This window comes from Dreissena polymorpha, chromosome 3, assembly GCF_020536995.1.
Source record: "Dreissena polymorpha isolate Duluth1 chromosome 3, UMN_Dpol_1.0, whole genome shotgun sequence".
Lineage (NCBI taxonomy): Eukaryota > Metazoa > Mollusca > Bivalvia > Myida > Dreissenidae > Dreissena > Dreissena polymorpha.
In genome coordinates, this window is record NC_068357.1 from 35,215,769 (window position 1) to 35,231,320 (window position 15,552).

At 36.5% G+C, this 15,552-nt stretch overlaps 1 protein-coding gene across 1 annotated transcript; it reads left to right on the forward strand.

Moving 5' to 3' along the window:
• Positions 1-1,343: 1,343 nt before the first annotated feature.
• LOC127873939 (syntaxin-1A homolog) lies at positions 1,344-10,383 on the forward strand. Its single transcript, XM_052418045.1, has 2 exons — positions 1,344-1,479; positions 7,060-10,383. Exon 2 carries the CDS (start codon positions 7,064-7,066, stop codon positions 7,967-7,969), a length of 906 nt encoding a protein of 301 aa, XP_052274005.1. The 5' UTR covers positions 1,344-1,479; positions 7,060-7,063; the 3' UTR covers positions 7,970-10,383.
• The last annotated feature ends 5,169 nt before the right edge of the window (positions 10,384-15,552 follow it).

Sequence of the window (15,552 nt, forward strand, 5' to 3'; positions counted from 1 at the left end):
TAACAAAATATAAACTTTTCTGAATAAAAAATCACTATCAAATATATTATTAGTTATTTTTAATTTCACACGATAACCACCTGATCCGTTGCATATATAATTAACGTCAGTACATACATTTTTATTTATTGCCTGTTTACTATAGCAGTATTCCACAGCGAATTCTGCATTTCTGATTCACTAAATAGAGTGTGTTATATCTGGTAAAAAGTGTTGAGTTATCTGGAATCGAAGTGGCATTGTCTTTGAGATGATCGGTAAAAGAAGTGTCCATGAAAATTTGGCATCCGACTCTTAAAACATTTGAATCTCCATAAATACGTTATTAAACTAAAATGAAACATGTTTTAACATTAATGAACATATTGATCTTTTATTTCGATTAGTTGGCACGTGCTTGATTAATTTCCAAGTATTTTTATTTTGTTGAAATACGTACTGATCATCAAATTCATGACGATTATCAATGAAATTTTATCTCTTTTTTATAATCCACTGTTTTTTTTTTCACGACTTTTTTGCTCCGCAATACGAAGTACTATACCATTAATCGACCAAACAATGTTACGTGTCTGAAAACCAAATGAACAGAACATAAATGCAAAAAAGCTGAAGAACTCAACTCTCACGCGTGGCTTTTGTTGTTATCTGGTATCAAAGTGCCATCTGTTATCAAAGTATCCGCATACCCGGCGTGATGTTTGTACAATTCAATGACGTCACTAAATAGTGAACTTTGTACTAAGAAGGGCGGAGTATTGAAAAATATAGTTAACGTCCAAAAGCTTGAACCAAATCAATCATAATCATGTTAGAATCTAAATAATATTTTTCTATGATGGTTTTCGCACTCGTGATTTTATTCCTACGCATCTATACTCCTTTAATACTGTGGGTTATTCGACAACAAACCATGATAAAAAAATATTATTTCTTAATTATAATCAATGTTGATCAATGTTAGCCCCAGTAAAATGTTGTCTTTGTTTTGGATCATCATCATCATCATCATCATCATCATCATCATCACCACCACCACCACCACCACCACCACCACCACCACCACCTCCATCATCATCATCATCACTACCACCAGAACCACCACCAGAACCAACATCATTATTATCAGTATTTATCATAATTATTAGTATAAGTTTAGTTGTTGGCGCATGATTTTTTTTTTTATTAAAAAGGGCAAAACTTTTTATTATTAATGTTAAAATACATGTACATGCAAAATATTTAGTAAATTGTGACCCGCTGTGATATGGTATGGTGAACATGGGAAGCCCTTGGGCTAAATTTAGAAATGACCGGATATTGCTAAAAATAGTATTGACCCGATGAATGACACATTCTAGTGATTCACGTTAAAACACACAGCATGTTTACACGGATAAATATGTAGATTTACAAACGAAATGTGAATCTTAGCATTGGGTTGGGATAATTTATTATGAAGAAAGATTAAAAGAGACTGTAAGTATTGTGCTAATTTGTTATTGATATCGCTATTTATGCAGGCGGACGCAACGCTAAAATGGTGACACATTTTGTAATTGTAGCCAGATGCATAGCTAGATTTTTGTCTTTTTAATGAGAACTGGTTTGTTTTCCTATCAGTTTCTGTTGTCCTATCAGTTTCCTATCCCACCCAGTAAGTTCAATTAAATGAGCAGATGGACATGACCTCTTTAGATAATGAACATGTTAAATTATAAAACAAAACCAGAATACATTAATGATATGCAGTTTAAGTTTTGCTATAAACATTCTGTATAGAGATAGAAAGAACTACTGGAAATTGCAGCTGTAATTCACAATTCGTACCAACTTTTGTGAGTCTTAGTAAGTTGATAAGGTAGGAAAGCTGAAACACACCAGGTTTTCACATAATGCAGCCTCTGGCCTAACTAAAGAAACTTCAGCGTACAGTTTATATAGTATTGACAGACCTAAACAGACAGTAAAGTCGCGCCAGTCAAAAATCATAAAAAGCGACATTTAAAGTTATGGAAGCCAGAACTACCTCTGGCCAAGAAGGACTTCATAAAGGTCGCGCTGGTGTAGTGGATGAGGTGTCCGCCTAGTGATCGGGAGTTCTTGGGTTCGCTCCCTACTCAGGGAGCCTTCTCATGATCTCCTCCATAGACATCAAGTACTGGTTCTTCCCAGGAAACAGACTCGACTGTGTCCATATCTGCCTATAATAGGCCTTTCTGTAATAGTCAGCAATTGACTGTAGGAAGTACGAAGTAGAAGAAGAACTTCTAAATGCACACATGTACAGAAAAATATAATGACAACCTCTTTGGAAACATAATGACCTTTATAAGTTGTGACATGGTGAAGTTTTTAACAGAAAATCAATGTATTTTGCCTTTGCAACAAGCAAATTTCCACCCAATGAAAATCTCAAACATCAAACCATTGCTTTAACATGTATAAGTTGTTCCATACACATAAACATTGGCATCTTGTCGATCAAATATATAATTTGATATTTTTGCAAAAGAGTTGGAGCCATTGCCAAGGAGGTGGCGTTAATGACAGGAGGTGGCCCCAATGCACATTTTCAGCTACATGTACATGTTGTATATAGTTTAATTTTTGGTGCCAATCATACACTTTCTGTGTCATATTCCAGGTTGAGTGTTCGATCATGTTCGAAAAGTAAAGTCTTCATAATTATAATGAAGAAACAGATGTCTGTCATTGAATATACAGGTTCTATAAAACTGGAAATGAACTTGAGTATAATATATAAAAAAAGGTTAACTATTAAAACCGGAGCTATCCTAATGTTTTGCAGATGTTAGTAGGAACAAACGAAATATTTTAGCCTATTTTATATTCGTTGATTTTTGCCTTTTTGTAAATTACATGTGCATATTATCAGCGAGTTTTAGTGGTCGGATGATTTTTCACAGAGTTATGGCCCTTTGAAATTTTCCATTAACTGTACATATAGTGCAATTCTTGTCCGGGCTATTTCTCAGCAACTAATGACCGGAATTCAATGAAACTTTATGGGAAGCTTTACTACCAAGAGGACATGTGCATATTATCAGCGGGTTTTAGTCAGATGATTTTTCACCGAGTTATGACCCTTTGAAATTTTCCATTGACTGTACATATAGTGCAATTCTTGTCCGGGCTATTTCTCCCCAACTACTGACTGGAATTCAATGAAGCTTTATGGGAAGCTTAACTACCTTGAGGAGATGCGCATGTTGTTAGTGGGTTCTGGTTAGATGATTTATTTAGAGAGTTATGGCCCTTTGAAATTTTTAAGTTGCTAAACCATCCAGTGCTCCAGCTAGGCCTAAATCGAAGGGCGCCGCGCCCTGCCCTCCCGAACCTCCGCCCTGCCCCCCCCCCCCCGAACTTCCGCCCTGCCCCCCCCCCTCCAAAAAAAAAAAAAAAAAAATTTTTTTTTTTTTTTTTACATATGATAATTCATAAATCTCTTATTACATTGTAATTAGTTTAATCCTCATTGTAGACATTATATTTTAATGGTTTAATAATAATGGGAATAATACAATTATTTATAACATATAAATGAACATGCAATAGAAAGCATTCCAGAAACACCCGCGCGCTCGAACGTGCCCTTTTCACAAAATACTGCGTGTCGAAAGTGCCCTTTTCACAAAATACTGCGCGTCGAAAGTGCCCTTTTGACAAAAAAGCCCCCCTGCCCTTTTCAAATCCTAGCTGGAGCACTGCCATCCATCGTATTATTTTGTCCAAAGTTATTCCCCTCAAGACGTTTCCTTTTATCTGAATATATAGTGCAATATTGTGACAAAAAAAACTTTGGGAATCATCACCCGTCTCCGACAGTTTCTTCTTTCTTCAGGTTTTTGGCTTGTTAACTGAGTTGGTTACATATATATATTTACACTTTGTTTTTCTAGAGAATGTGTTTATGTTCTGTATAGATTTGGGTTCAAGTATTAATGTTGAAAATAAAACGAAATGTTTCGTTTTCAAATGGGTTGTGATTGTATGTTTATGTACGTTTGTGGATGAATTAATATTAGCTGAACTACATTGCACAATTTTTAAAGAAATGCAAAATTTTGTAAAACCTAATCACCCTGAATAATTAAACGTGAAATTTCAAAACATTCTGTCCTTAGTGCACCTGGGAAGTAGCACTGGCTCATTTATGCATCGCAAAAGAAGTGGCGCCCGTGATTAACGGCCGTGCACAAGTCATCTGGGTGTTAAATTTAATGGGAGGTCCTTTTTCTTGGAGAAAAATCTGTGTACGCACATTATACAGTATCCCGAAAATCTTATGGTAGTACATGTTGAAAGCGTTTACCGCTCAAGCAATACCGTTTGCCACAGTATTGTTAGAATTGTCGTTCAATACTTCAAAGTAATAAGTATATTCCAGAAAAAATACATCTATATCAAATGTTCACTTTGACATAACTGGCTTCAAATAAAAAACAAGAGCACCGCCTTGCAGGTGCAGACCGCTCATCTATTTTTCTTTTTAAAGGTGAAGGGAACTATCTCAATACTTCAATCAAAAAAGATGGATGGGTGGGGTGGAGAGGGGTGTATAGTGTGGGGGTGTGGTCATTTATTACATTATCTTCCAAAAATAAGAAATAAAAATGCAAAAACAAAATAAAATAATTTTTGTTTTTTTTTGGGGGGGGGGGATTCTTGGGTGGGATAGTTGGATGGTTTTTCAAAAATAAAACTAGAGCTTTGTCACAGACGTGACGAATACCCCCACATGCCGCATTGACACATAATATTTTGCATGTCGTCTTCACAGAAAACAGCGGACACCATGCTCAATTTTTAAAACGCACTAAGTGACCCCTTGACCTAGTTTTTGACCCAGAAAGGCCCATGTTCTAAATTTGCCTTAAGATCATCTCCATAAAACTTCTGACCAAGTTTGGTGAAGATCGGATGTAAACTACTTGAATTAGAGAGCCGACACCATGCTGAATGTTGAAAAATGCACTAAGTGACCCCGTGACCTAGTTTTAGGCCTGGAATGGCCCATGTTCAAACTTGTCCTAGAGATCATTTAGATAAAACTTGTGACCAAGTTTGGTAAGGATTGGATGAAAACTACTTGAATTAGAGAGCGGACAACATGGTGAGGTTTTAAACGCACTAAGATACCCCGTGACCTAGTTTTGACCCGGCATGACCCATATTAAAACTTGACCTAGGCATCACATAGATACAACTTCTGACCAAGTTTGGTGAAGATTGGATGAAAACTACTTGAATTAGAGAGCGGACAACATTTTGATGTTTAAAACGCACTAAGTGACCCCGTGACCTTGTTTTTGACCCGGCATAACCCATATTCACACTTGCCCTAGACATTATCAAGATACAACTTCTGACCAATTTTGGTGAAGATTGGATAAAAACTACTTGAATTAGAGAGCGGACAACATGGTGAGGTTTAAAACACACTAAGTGACACCGTGACCTAGTTTTTGACCCGGCAAGGCCCATGTTCGAACTTGGCCTTAAGATCATCTAGATACAACTTCTGACCAAGTTTGGTGAAGGTCGGATGAAAACTACTTGAATTAAAGAGCGGGCAACATGCTGAATGTTTAAAACGCACTAAGTGACCCCTTGACCTAGTTTTTGACCTGACAAGACCCATGTTGGAACTTGGCCTAGACATCATGTAGATACAACTTCTGACCCAGTTTGGTGAAGATCGGATGAAAACTACTTGAATTAAAGAGCGGAACTTAATACGGACCGACAGACAGACCGACCGACAGACAAGTTCACTCCTATATACCCCCCTTAACTTCATTTGTGGGGGTATAATAAACTTGGTTTGTGGGGGTTTAATAATAAAACTAAATATTTTTGTTTTTAACCATACTTCCAAAAAAAAATTGTGGGGTCGGGGGTATAGTGTGAGGGTGTAGTCATTTATAAGATGATCTTTAAAAAAAAATGAAAAAAAAAAATGTCGGGGGGGATTCGGGGGGGGGGGGGGTCATGGGGGATGGTTTGGGTGCAATCTATTGTAGTATGTCATGTAAGAGTTGTTTTGTCAAAGTATCAATCAAATCTGATCATAAATAACGAAGTCATGGCAATTTTTGCAAAATTTAATTATTTGACCTTGAGAGTCAAGATCATTCAAAGGTCAAGGTAAAATTCAACTTGCCAGGTACAGTACCCTCATGATAGTATGAAAGTATTTGAAATTTGAAAGCAATAGCCTTGATACTTTAGAAGTAAAGTGGATGTAAACACAAAATTTATCCATATATTCAAATCTACAAAGTCAAAAAAGGGCCATAATTCCGTCAAAATGACAACCAGATTTATGCAACTTGTTCCGTACAGTCCCCTTATGAAAGTTTGTGAGTGTTCCAAGTCTGAAAGCAATAGCTATGATACTTAAGAGTATTAAGCGACCCAAAACAAAAAACTTAAGGAATTTTTCAATTTTCTAAGTACAAAGGGGCCATAATTCTGTCAAAATGCCAGTCAGAGTTACATGTACATAACTTTGCTTGCACAGTCCCCTTATGATAGTTAGTAAGTGTCGCAAGTATGAAAGCAATAGCTTTGATACTTAAGGAATAAAGTGAACCTAAACACAAAACTTAACCAAATTTTCAATTTTCTAAGTATAAAAAGGGCACATAAATCTGTCAAAATGCACGCCAGAGTTATCTAACTGTGCCTGCCCAGTCCCCTCATGATAGTAAGTAAATGTACCAAGTTTGAATGCAATAGCTTTGATACTGTATGAGAAAAGTGGACCTAAACACAAAACTTAACTGGACGCCGACGCTCATGACGCCAACGCCAAGGTGATGACAATAACTCCTAATTTTTTTCAAAAAAATAGATGAGCTAAAAACGAACTAAAGTTAATTTGTGTTTTGTAACAAGCACATGGTGATTTTTGCTAAATTTAGACAAATGGACATACATGTAACATCTTAAACAATAGCCTGTGTAAAGATAAAACAGTAAGTTGCAAATTTCTGTCTTTTCAAATTGTTATCTCATTCCTATTCCTTCCAGAAAGATGGTTCGAGACAGGCTGGCCGAACTGCAGTCCCGAAGCACCGAAGATGGTGAATCGAGGACGAGCAAAAAGGAGAAAAATGGAACACCCCTGTTGAGCTCAGAGCAACAGCTCACTGAGTGTCTTGATCGCGTTACACTCATAGACAACAAAATACGCAAAATGAGAGACGATGTTGAGGAAATGAGTAAATTGCAGAGAAATATTGTTTCAAACCCTCTTATAGACAAAAGTGAGGTGAAGCGACTTGATCAAACGTCCGACAGGGTATTCAACACTTCAACACAGATTCAAAAGGAAATTAATAGTTACAGACAGGAAGTGAAAGATCTGTATTTGGACCCAAACCATGAACGCGTGGTAAAAACGCACCTGGACAGGTTAAACAAGGATGTTACAAGAACAATGAATGATTTCCGTGGGGCACAAGTAGACTACATTGAAAAATCGCAGAAAATCCACCACAAAAAAGTGGAAATAGTTGGTGGCGAGGCAAGTACATCAGAAGCTGTAGACCCAAGTCAGGTCCAAACGTCCGTTTTCGGTGCTGATTTTCTGATGGAGGCGCAGAAAGCGAAAATGGAATTACGCGAGATTGAACAACGAGATGCTGAAATCAAGAAAATTGAGAACAGTGTCATCATGGTGAATGCTCTTTTCAAAGAGATCAATGCTCTCATCATGGAGCAAGGGGAGACCCTAGATACCATTGAGAAGCACGTTTTGGAGACCAATGTTGCAGTAGAGTCTGCAGGAGTACAGCTTCACGAGGCTAGGACGTATCAAGAAAAGGCGCGGAGGAAGAAAATCTGCTGCATTGGAATTTTGGTTGCAGTGCTTGTCATAGCGGGCATCATTATTGCCATTGTAATTGTTACTAACAAGAAAGACGAAAAATCCACTTAAACTGCTTTCTGATTGTCCCCCTATATTTTTGGCAATAGGCAATCTTTTATGTTTTGACAACATCAGCAGTCCAGAGATGATGAAATCATATGGCCAAGTTATCAGAGTAGTCAATTTTGGGGTCTGGACAACTTTTTATTTAATCAGCATGTCCATGGACAAACACTTTAATAAAGCAATACTCCCCTTAAAATGATTCATTAAAAGATTGATTTCAATGTTATTTAAATATGCTTTTCACGCCATTAATTTTTTTCTTGATTATGCTTATTCATTTATGCTCTGTTTAAGATGCTCCAATTGTTCTGGTACAAAATTGATTAACATAGATCAGTGCTCAAGTAAGGCAAATTGGAAGGGCGCCCTGTCCCTCCGAAGCCCCTTCCTGCCTTTCCGAGATGCCGCTCTGCCCTTTTATTCATTAAAAAAAAAAAAAAAATGTTGATTACATTGTGCTTAAAATATTCCTCATTGTAGACAGTTAATTTGCATGGTTTAATTATAATGGGAATACTATGTTCTAACAATAATTAATAACATTAATATTCATATGCAACAGGGAGTATTCCAGATATGCCCGTGCGCTCCAAAGTGCCCTTTTGACAAAATACTGCGTGTTGAAAGTGCCCTTTTGACGAAATAGCCTCCCCTGCCCTTTTCTAATTCTAGCTGGAGCATTGGATATAAGTGTCAAAATGGTTAACATATTTATGGTGAGATCTAACCTGCTATTTGGATGTAAATATGAGTCATGTTCTGAGAAAACTAGGGTTAATGCATGTGCGTAAAGTGTCGTCCCAGATTAGCCTGTGCAGTCCGCACAGGCTAATCAGGGACGACACTTTCCGCTTTTATGGTATTTTTAGTTTCAAGGAAGTCCCTCCTTACCGAAAATCAAGTTTTGGCGGAAAGTATCGTCTCTGATTAGCCTGTGCGGACTGCACAGGCTAATCTGTGATGACACTTTACGCACATGCAGTAAGTCCAGTTTTCTCAGAACGCGTCTCATATGTTCAGCTGGTTAGCTTGTGCAATTAATTTTATACCAGTAAGCTTCTATAAAGTCAATAAAAATTGTATAGAACAAAAGCTATAAAAACATGAACAAATAAAATTTTGTAACAGTAACATATTATTTTACCTTTTTGATATTCAGCAACTTTAAAATAAACTGATAGTATATAGAGAATATATGGTTGGTGACTTTTGATATCATGTGATATAAGACGAGTCTGATATGGCGTAGGAAAAGGCGAGGCTTGCCGAGCCTTTTCACACGTCATATCGGACGAGTTTTATATCACATGATATCAAAAGTCACCAACCATATATTCTATTTATTATGCCACATTTTAAAGTAAATAAGAAAATATTCACAAAACAAACAAAAACAAACAACCGCTAAATTCATTGATGTAAATACGGTAATAAATATGCAAATTAGTAGCAACCTGTAGCTAAAACATGGAACGCTAAAAAAATCATTGAGTAAACCAAATATGGGCAGAGTTTTAAAACGGATATTGATGGGCGGAGCTTAAAACTGTTATCGGATGGGTATCCGATAACACTTTCAAATATCATGTCAGCGTCTCCAACGTAAATGCGCTGTCGTGGCATAATAAATGAACATAATTCTACATCTAGCATTGTACAATAAGTTATTAGTAAAAATTTTAATCAATATCAAATGCACACTGTTATATACATGTACATGAAGTATAGTGTGAGGTACTGTCAAATGGATTTACCATATCCACAAGTGTTCTTTTATATTTAGTTGTCAATTGGCAAGTAAGATTTAGTCAGATTTTTCCAGCCCAGCAATCTAACTTAAACATAGTCATTAATTTCATTTGCTTGTTCTTTTTCACAATACATGTTCAATTTAATATCAAACGCGCAGAAAATGACTGTATGAAATATAAGTATGTCACTGTATACTGAATATTTCTGTTTCAATGTACGCATGCGCATCAAAAATAACTTTAAATCCAAGTCATGTCAAATTGATATTATTACATTGTTTTCACATTCATAGTCGAGTGGCTTTCTGGAAAAACCTGTCTTAATGCGCCATGTGCCCAAAGTATCGTCCAGAGCAACCTGTGCAGTCCACACACAGAAACGACACTTTCCACTTAAATGATTTTTTTCCTCTAAAGCATGTCTCGTAAACAAAATCTAGTCTAGGAAGACATTCTTGTCCTAGATAAGTCCGTGCTGTCTGTACAAATTAATTTGGGGCAATACTTTATGTACATGTATTAGGACCTGTTTTGCCAGAGACTGGCTGAAGTGAATTAAGTGCATATACTTCAAACATTCCATTTCACAGTTTTTATTAACTTTTTGAATTTTGCAAATGTTATTTAAATGTAATGAAAATAAAGGTAAATAAACGTGTAACTATGCTATTGTTCATTTTTGTAAAATAATATATTTTTTTATTTGCTCTCTTTATCCCATTTATGCCTAGCGTCTAGAAAAAAGCCTTGAAAAACAGCGTAGACCCAGATGAGACGCTGCATGATGCGGTGTCTCATCAGGGTTTGCGCTGGTCTCTCAAAGGAATTTCTGTAAGAAATATTCTAAATATAGAAATAAATATACTAGACATCCCTAATTTGGAAATTTATTGATCCAATTTTGAAGGATGGGAGAGTCCACTAGGCATAAATAGGTTAAACAAGTATTCAAAGAATCATAATAATTTCAGCTTTGTACATCTGTCTGTCTGTTCTTCCTTAACCATGCTTACTAGTCTGGGCTATAAATATATATTCTTATATTACTTATAGACACATACGAGAAAATGCAAATGTCATTTATAAAGGTAGATACATGTAAATATCTACTAATTCGTAACACAGTTACCGGTACATGGATGATTGATGAAATCATTCAGGAAAAATATTAGATGACAATTATTATTTCATGACTGCACAATTCACCTTCTTCAAAGATATTTTTTTACACAACTTTCCCCTAATCGATGGTGCATCTACGTACAGCAGTTCTTCATGGAGATTTCTTAAGGGATTTAGTCAGACCTAAAAAATGGCAGGGGCCTGAAAATGGGTAAGATGACCTCTTCAGTGAAAATATGTTGTATGGTAAAATTGTTACGTTGTCAGTGACTCTATATGCTGTTTCCACTAAAGTACTTATATTCCATTATCCATTAAGTATATATCCATGATGAATGTTCTTCAATAAATGTATTATTTGAGATTTATATTGAGTAATACTGTATTAGTGTATTACACTACAAAATTGCCAAAAGCCAATAAAAATACCTTTAAGTAATACTATATTTGGCAAATAAAAGTGTGGGGAAAAACAGAAGGGGCTGGTATATTTTAATAGGGTGGGGCATAAAAGTAGAAGAGCCCCCCGGATCCCCCCCCCCCCCCCCCCCCGGACCCCCCCCCCCCTGCTATTCTTCTTACTGCTACAACTGAGCGAGTGAGCGTTTGAAAAAAACATTTAACAAACATTTACTACCAGATATTTGTGTGTGTGTTTAAATATTCCATTCACTCTGGTAATTTGTTTGTAAATGAATAAATGAAGTGGTATTATTTTCCAGAATTCTCATCTTATATTCTGGGAAAAGCCTAAAAACAAATACTCATCATTAATATGCTGACTGGACCAAACCTTGGCAAGTGCTGACTGGACCAAACCTTAGCTAGTGCTGACTGGACCAAACCTTGGCTAGTGCTGACTGGACCAAACCTTAGCTAGTGCTGACTGGACCAAACCTTGGCTAGTGCTGACTGGACCAAACCTTAGCTAGTGCTGACTGGACCAAACCTTGGCTAGTGCTGACTGGACCAAACCTTAGCTAGTGCTGACTGGACCAAACCTTAGCTAGTGCTGACTGGACCAAACCTTGGCTAGTGCTGACTGGACCAAACCTTGGCTTGTGCTGACTGGACCAAACCTTGGCTAGTGCTGACTGGACCAAACCTTGGTTAGTGCTGACTGGACCAAACCTTGGCTAGTGCTGACTGGACCAAACCTTGGCTAGTGCTGACTGGACCAAACCTTGGCTAGTTGTTTGCATTCACAAGTATCAGCTTGGCTGCCTAATTTAACCTTTACTATTCAGATACACAATTTGACCTGTTTGTAGTCCATTATAAAATCAATTGAAAGAAAAGACCTTTCTTAATAGATTCAATTTTCAAAGGCTTCATTTTCACTCGTATGATACTGATGATCAACAACCAGCATAAAACCTGAACAGCCTGCATGTAATGAGTTACTAAACCTGAACAGCCTGCATGTAATGAGTTACCAGGTACTCACTGGCTGTTCTGAGTTACTCACTGGCTGTTCTGGTTTAATTCTGGTTGCATGTAGACATTTTACTTTGTTTCACAGTTGGTAAGGGTTAATTAAGCTGGGTTTTATCAACTAAGGCTATGTTGTTTAAAGGGCATTGTATATGTAAACGTGAGCAACCATGTGAATACCAAAAATATACGCATGTCAAATGTTACTGAAGGTGGGAGGATTTAGTTTCTGTTTTGTTCATCCTTCATTCTAACTGAGTTTATTTGAGTTTGAAGAGGTTTGAAATGTACTCGGTCATTTTTTTATGCTCCCAGAACATAAGTTCTGGGGGCATATTAAAATCGCACCGTCCGTTAGTCCGTCTGTCTGTTCATCCGTCCGGATTAGTTTCCGCTCAATATGTCAAGCAATTGTCATCAGATCTTCACCAAACTTCATGAAAATGTGTAAGGCAATAACATCTAGGTTAAGTTCGATAATCTGCCAAATTGACCCAGACACTCCTGAGTAACAACCCTTGAATCATCAAAAAATTGCGTTTTTTCTTGTTTCTGCTCAATAACTCCAGCAATTGTCATTATATCTTCACAATACTTCATGAAAATGTGAAAGGCAATAACATCTAGGTCAAGTTTGATAATCAGCCAAATTTACCCGGACTCTTCTGAGTTACTGCCCTTGAATCATCGAAAAATTGCATTTATTCTCGTTTCAGCTCAATAACTTAAGCAAATGTCATAGGATCTTTGCCACATATGACAATGTGTAAGGTCATCTAGGTCAAGTTCGATAATGATGAAGATCAGCCAAATTGACCAAGACACTACTGAGTTACCGCTTTGAATCATCGAAAAATTGAGTTTTTCCTTGTTTCCACTCAATAACTCGAGCAATTGTCATCGGATCTTCACCAAATTCCATAAACATGTGCAAGGCAATAAAATCTAGGTTAAGTTCAATAATCAGCCAAATTTACTCAGGCACTTCTGAGGAATGGCCCTCGAATCATCGAAAAATTGCGTTTCTGCTCAATTACTCAAGTAATTGTCATCGGATCGTCACCAAACTTCATGATGTAACCTTCATATTTGGTATGCATGTGTATATGAACAAGGCCTTTCCATACGCACACAAATCTTGACCCCTCTGGCCATGACCTTGAAGTTAGGGTCGGCCTTTAGGTTTCAAAAATATGTCCTGTTATTTAGCTGTCTTACATAACTATCCAAGCGTTTTTCGGGGGCATATGTCATCCGATGGAGACAGCTCTTGTTCAGTACTACGTTTCTGTGAAAAGATGAGAAGACACTGCATTGCATGAATTTTTTTTTATAGTTTTTATATGTTTTTTTCTTTCTATTGCTCTTTTTGTTTAATTTAATTAAATTTGTTTCCTGATGCAGTCCTTATACTACTGATGATGCAAATTTGCTGAAACTTAATGGGCTGATCTTTAAAATGCTTTCTGGATAATTATGCCAATTAATCTTTGTCCATAAAAGGGCAATTAATCAACTCCTTGTCAACTTGTGTGCAATTATTTATGAACTTTCTGACAATTTTTTCATTGTTTTGTAAAAACACACATAGAAAACAGCCCTTTCTAATGGTGGCTGTTTTTTTGTAACTAAAAAACATTATCTTAAGGAGTTGTATACAGTCATTTTTTCTTTTTTTTATTAAAATCTGATCATTAAATTTCAATACTGACAAGTTTCCAATTTAGCTGGAAAAAGAAAAACTGAATTTGCGCTGATGGTCATGTTTCTTAAAGTAACATAAATACTCAAAATAAATTAATATTTTACAAAATATTTCGTAAAATAAAGTTAATCCATAAAATATCAGTGTTCCTTATGGCAAAAGCCAAAATTTCAAGGCTAGATGTGGTGTGGTAACATAGATTTAACGAGATACAAAATGCTCGTTTTTATTTCTTGTGTGATAATATATGTGGCCTCTAGAGTGTTAACAAGGCCAATGATGACAGTGCACGACGGACGATGGACAAAAGCTCACCATTGTGCTCAGTTGAGCTAAAAACATAAACGTAAGTATAAATAAAAGTAAAGACCTTATTTTCAAGGCTGTATAATTGATAAGACGCGCTTCTAAACCTATTAAACAAAAGTTACTGTGGTGTAAACAGGATCTTCACAGGAAAGTACTTCTAATATTGGACTAGGCAGTTATAGTATGTACTTGTATGGGGTCTTTCAATGTGTTTTACATGACATTTATACACAGAAATTCACTACAACCTCAAGAGGGTGGAGTGTTTAACAAACTCCCACTCAGAAGCAAACTGAAAATGGCTTTGTGCAAACAGCATACAACCAAAATAGCATGCGAGTAACTTGCAGTCTGCTCAGGTTTTATGCTGTTTTCTACTCATCTGTATCTAAGGGTTAAAAAGGAAGCCTTTAAAACTTGAATCCAGTAAGAAATGTATTTAATTTAGCTTTCTAAGAGACCTCAAATACTTAAAAATACGTATCAAAGTGGTAAAGGGTTAACAAACTGTCTAAGTATATGTACAATCAACCTTGTGAACACTCTAGAGACGATATTTATTTCCCACTCTTCACGAAACATGGTCAGAACATTTGTCACAATGACAGCTTGGCTGCCTTTAAAACAGTGTCATATGGGATCATAAACTAGGTCACTAGGTGAAATTAAAGAACAAGAGGGCCGAAGCGCAAAGGTCGCTAACTTGTGACTTTAAGGAACAGAACTAATTTGATAAGGGTTGTTATGTTTCAAAACAATTTTAGGACTCTGCAAATATACAATAGAAAAAAATAATATTAGCAAGTTTCATGATGATTAAGCAAAGAATGGGGCCCATTCAGTGGGCAAATTCTGACCCCAAGGACATCATTGCAAAAATCTTGGTAAGGGACCAAAATTCCATGTCACATGCCAAATATCAAACCTCTTTGTCTTGGGGTTTCTGGGGAGATTTTACATGTTTTCACATTATGATATTAGGTAAACAAATAACTTCCAGGGCATGCCAGTTTTGACCCCACAGACACTATTTGAACAAACTTGGTAGAGGACAACTAAAGGATGTTACATGTCAAATACCAAACCTCTTAGTGTTACGTTTTTTGAGGATTTCGGACAATATAGTCTTACCAGTGTTAAGCAGCCAGTGAATGGACTGGTCAATAATATTGCCACTTACATCTGGTGACCTCTTTTTAGATGGTTGGTTTGCTCATAGTATCATCCCCATTCAAGGAAACAAACATCAAAAGCAAAAACACTGA

Bases quoted from the DNA above. Each gene is read 5' to 3' on its own strand.
- LOC127873939 (XM_052418045.1), top strand. From the start codon at position 7,064: ATGGTTCGAGACAGGCTGGCCGAACTGCAGTCCCGAAGCACCGAAGAT.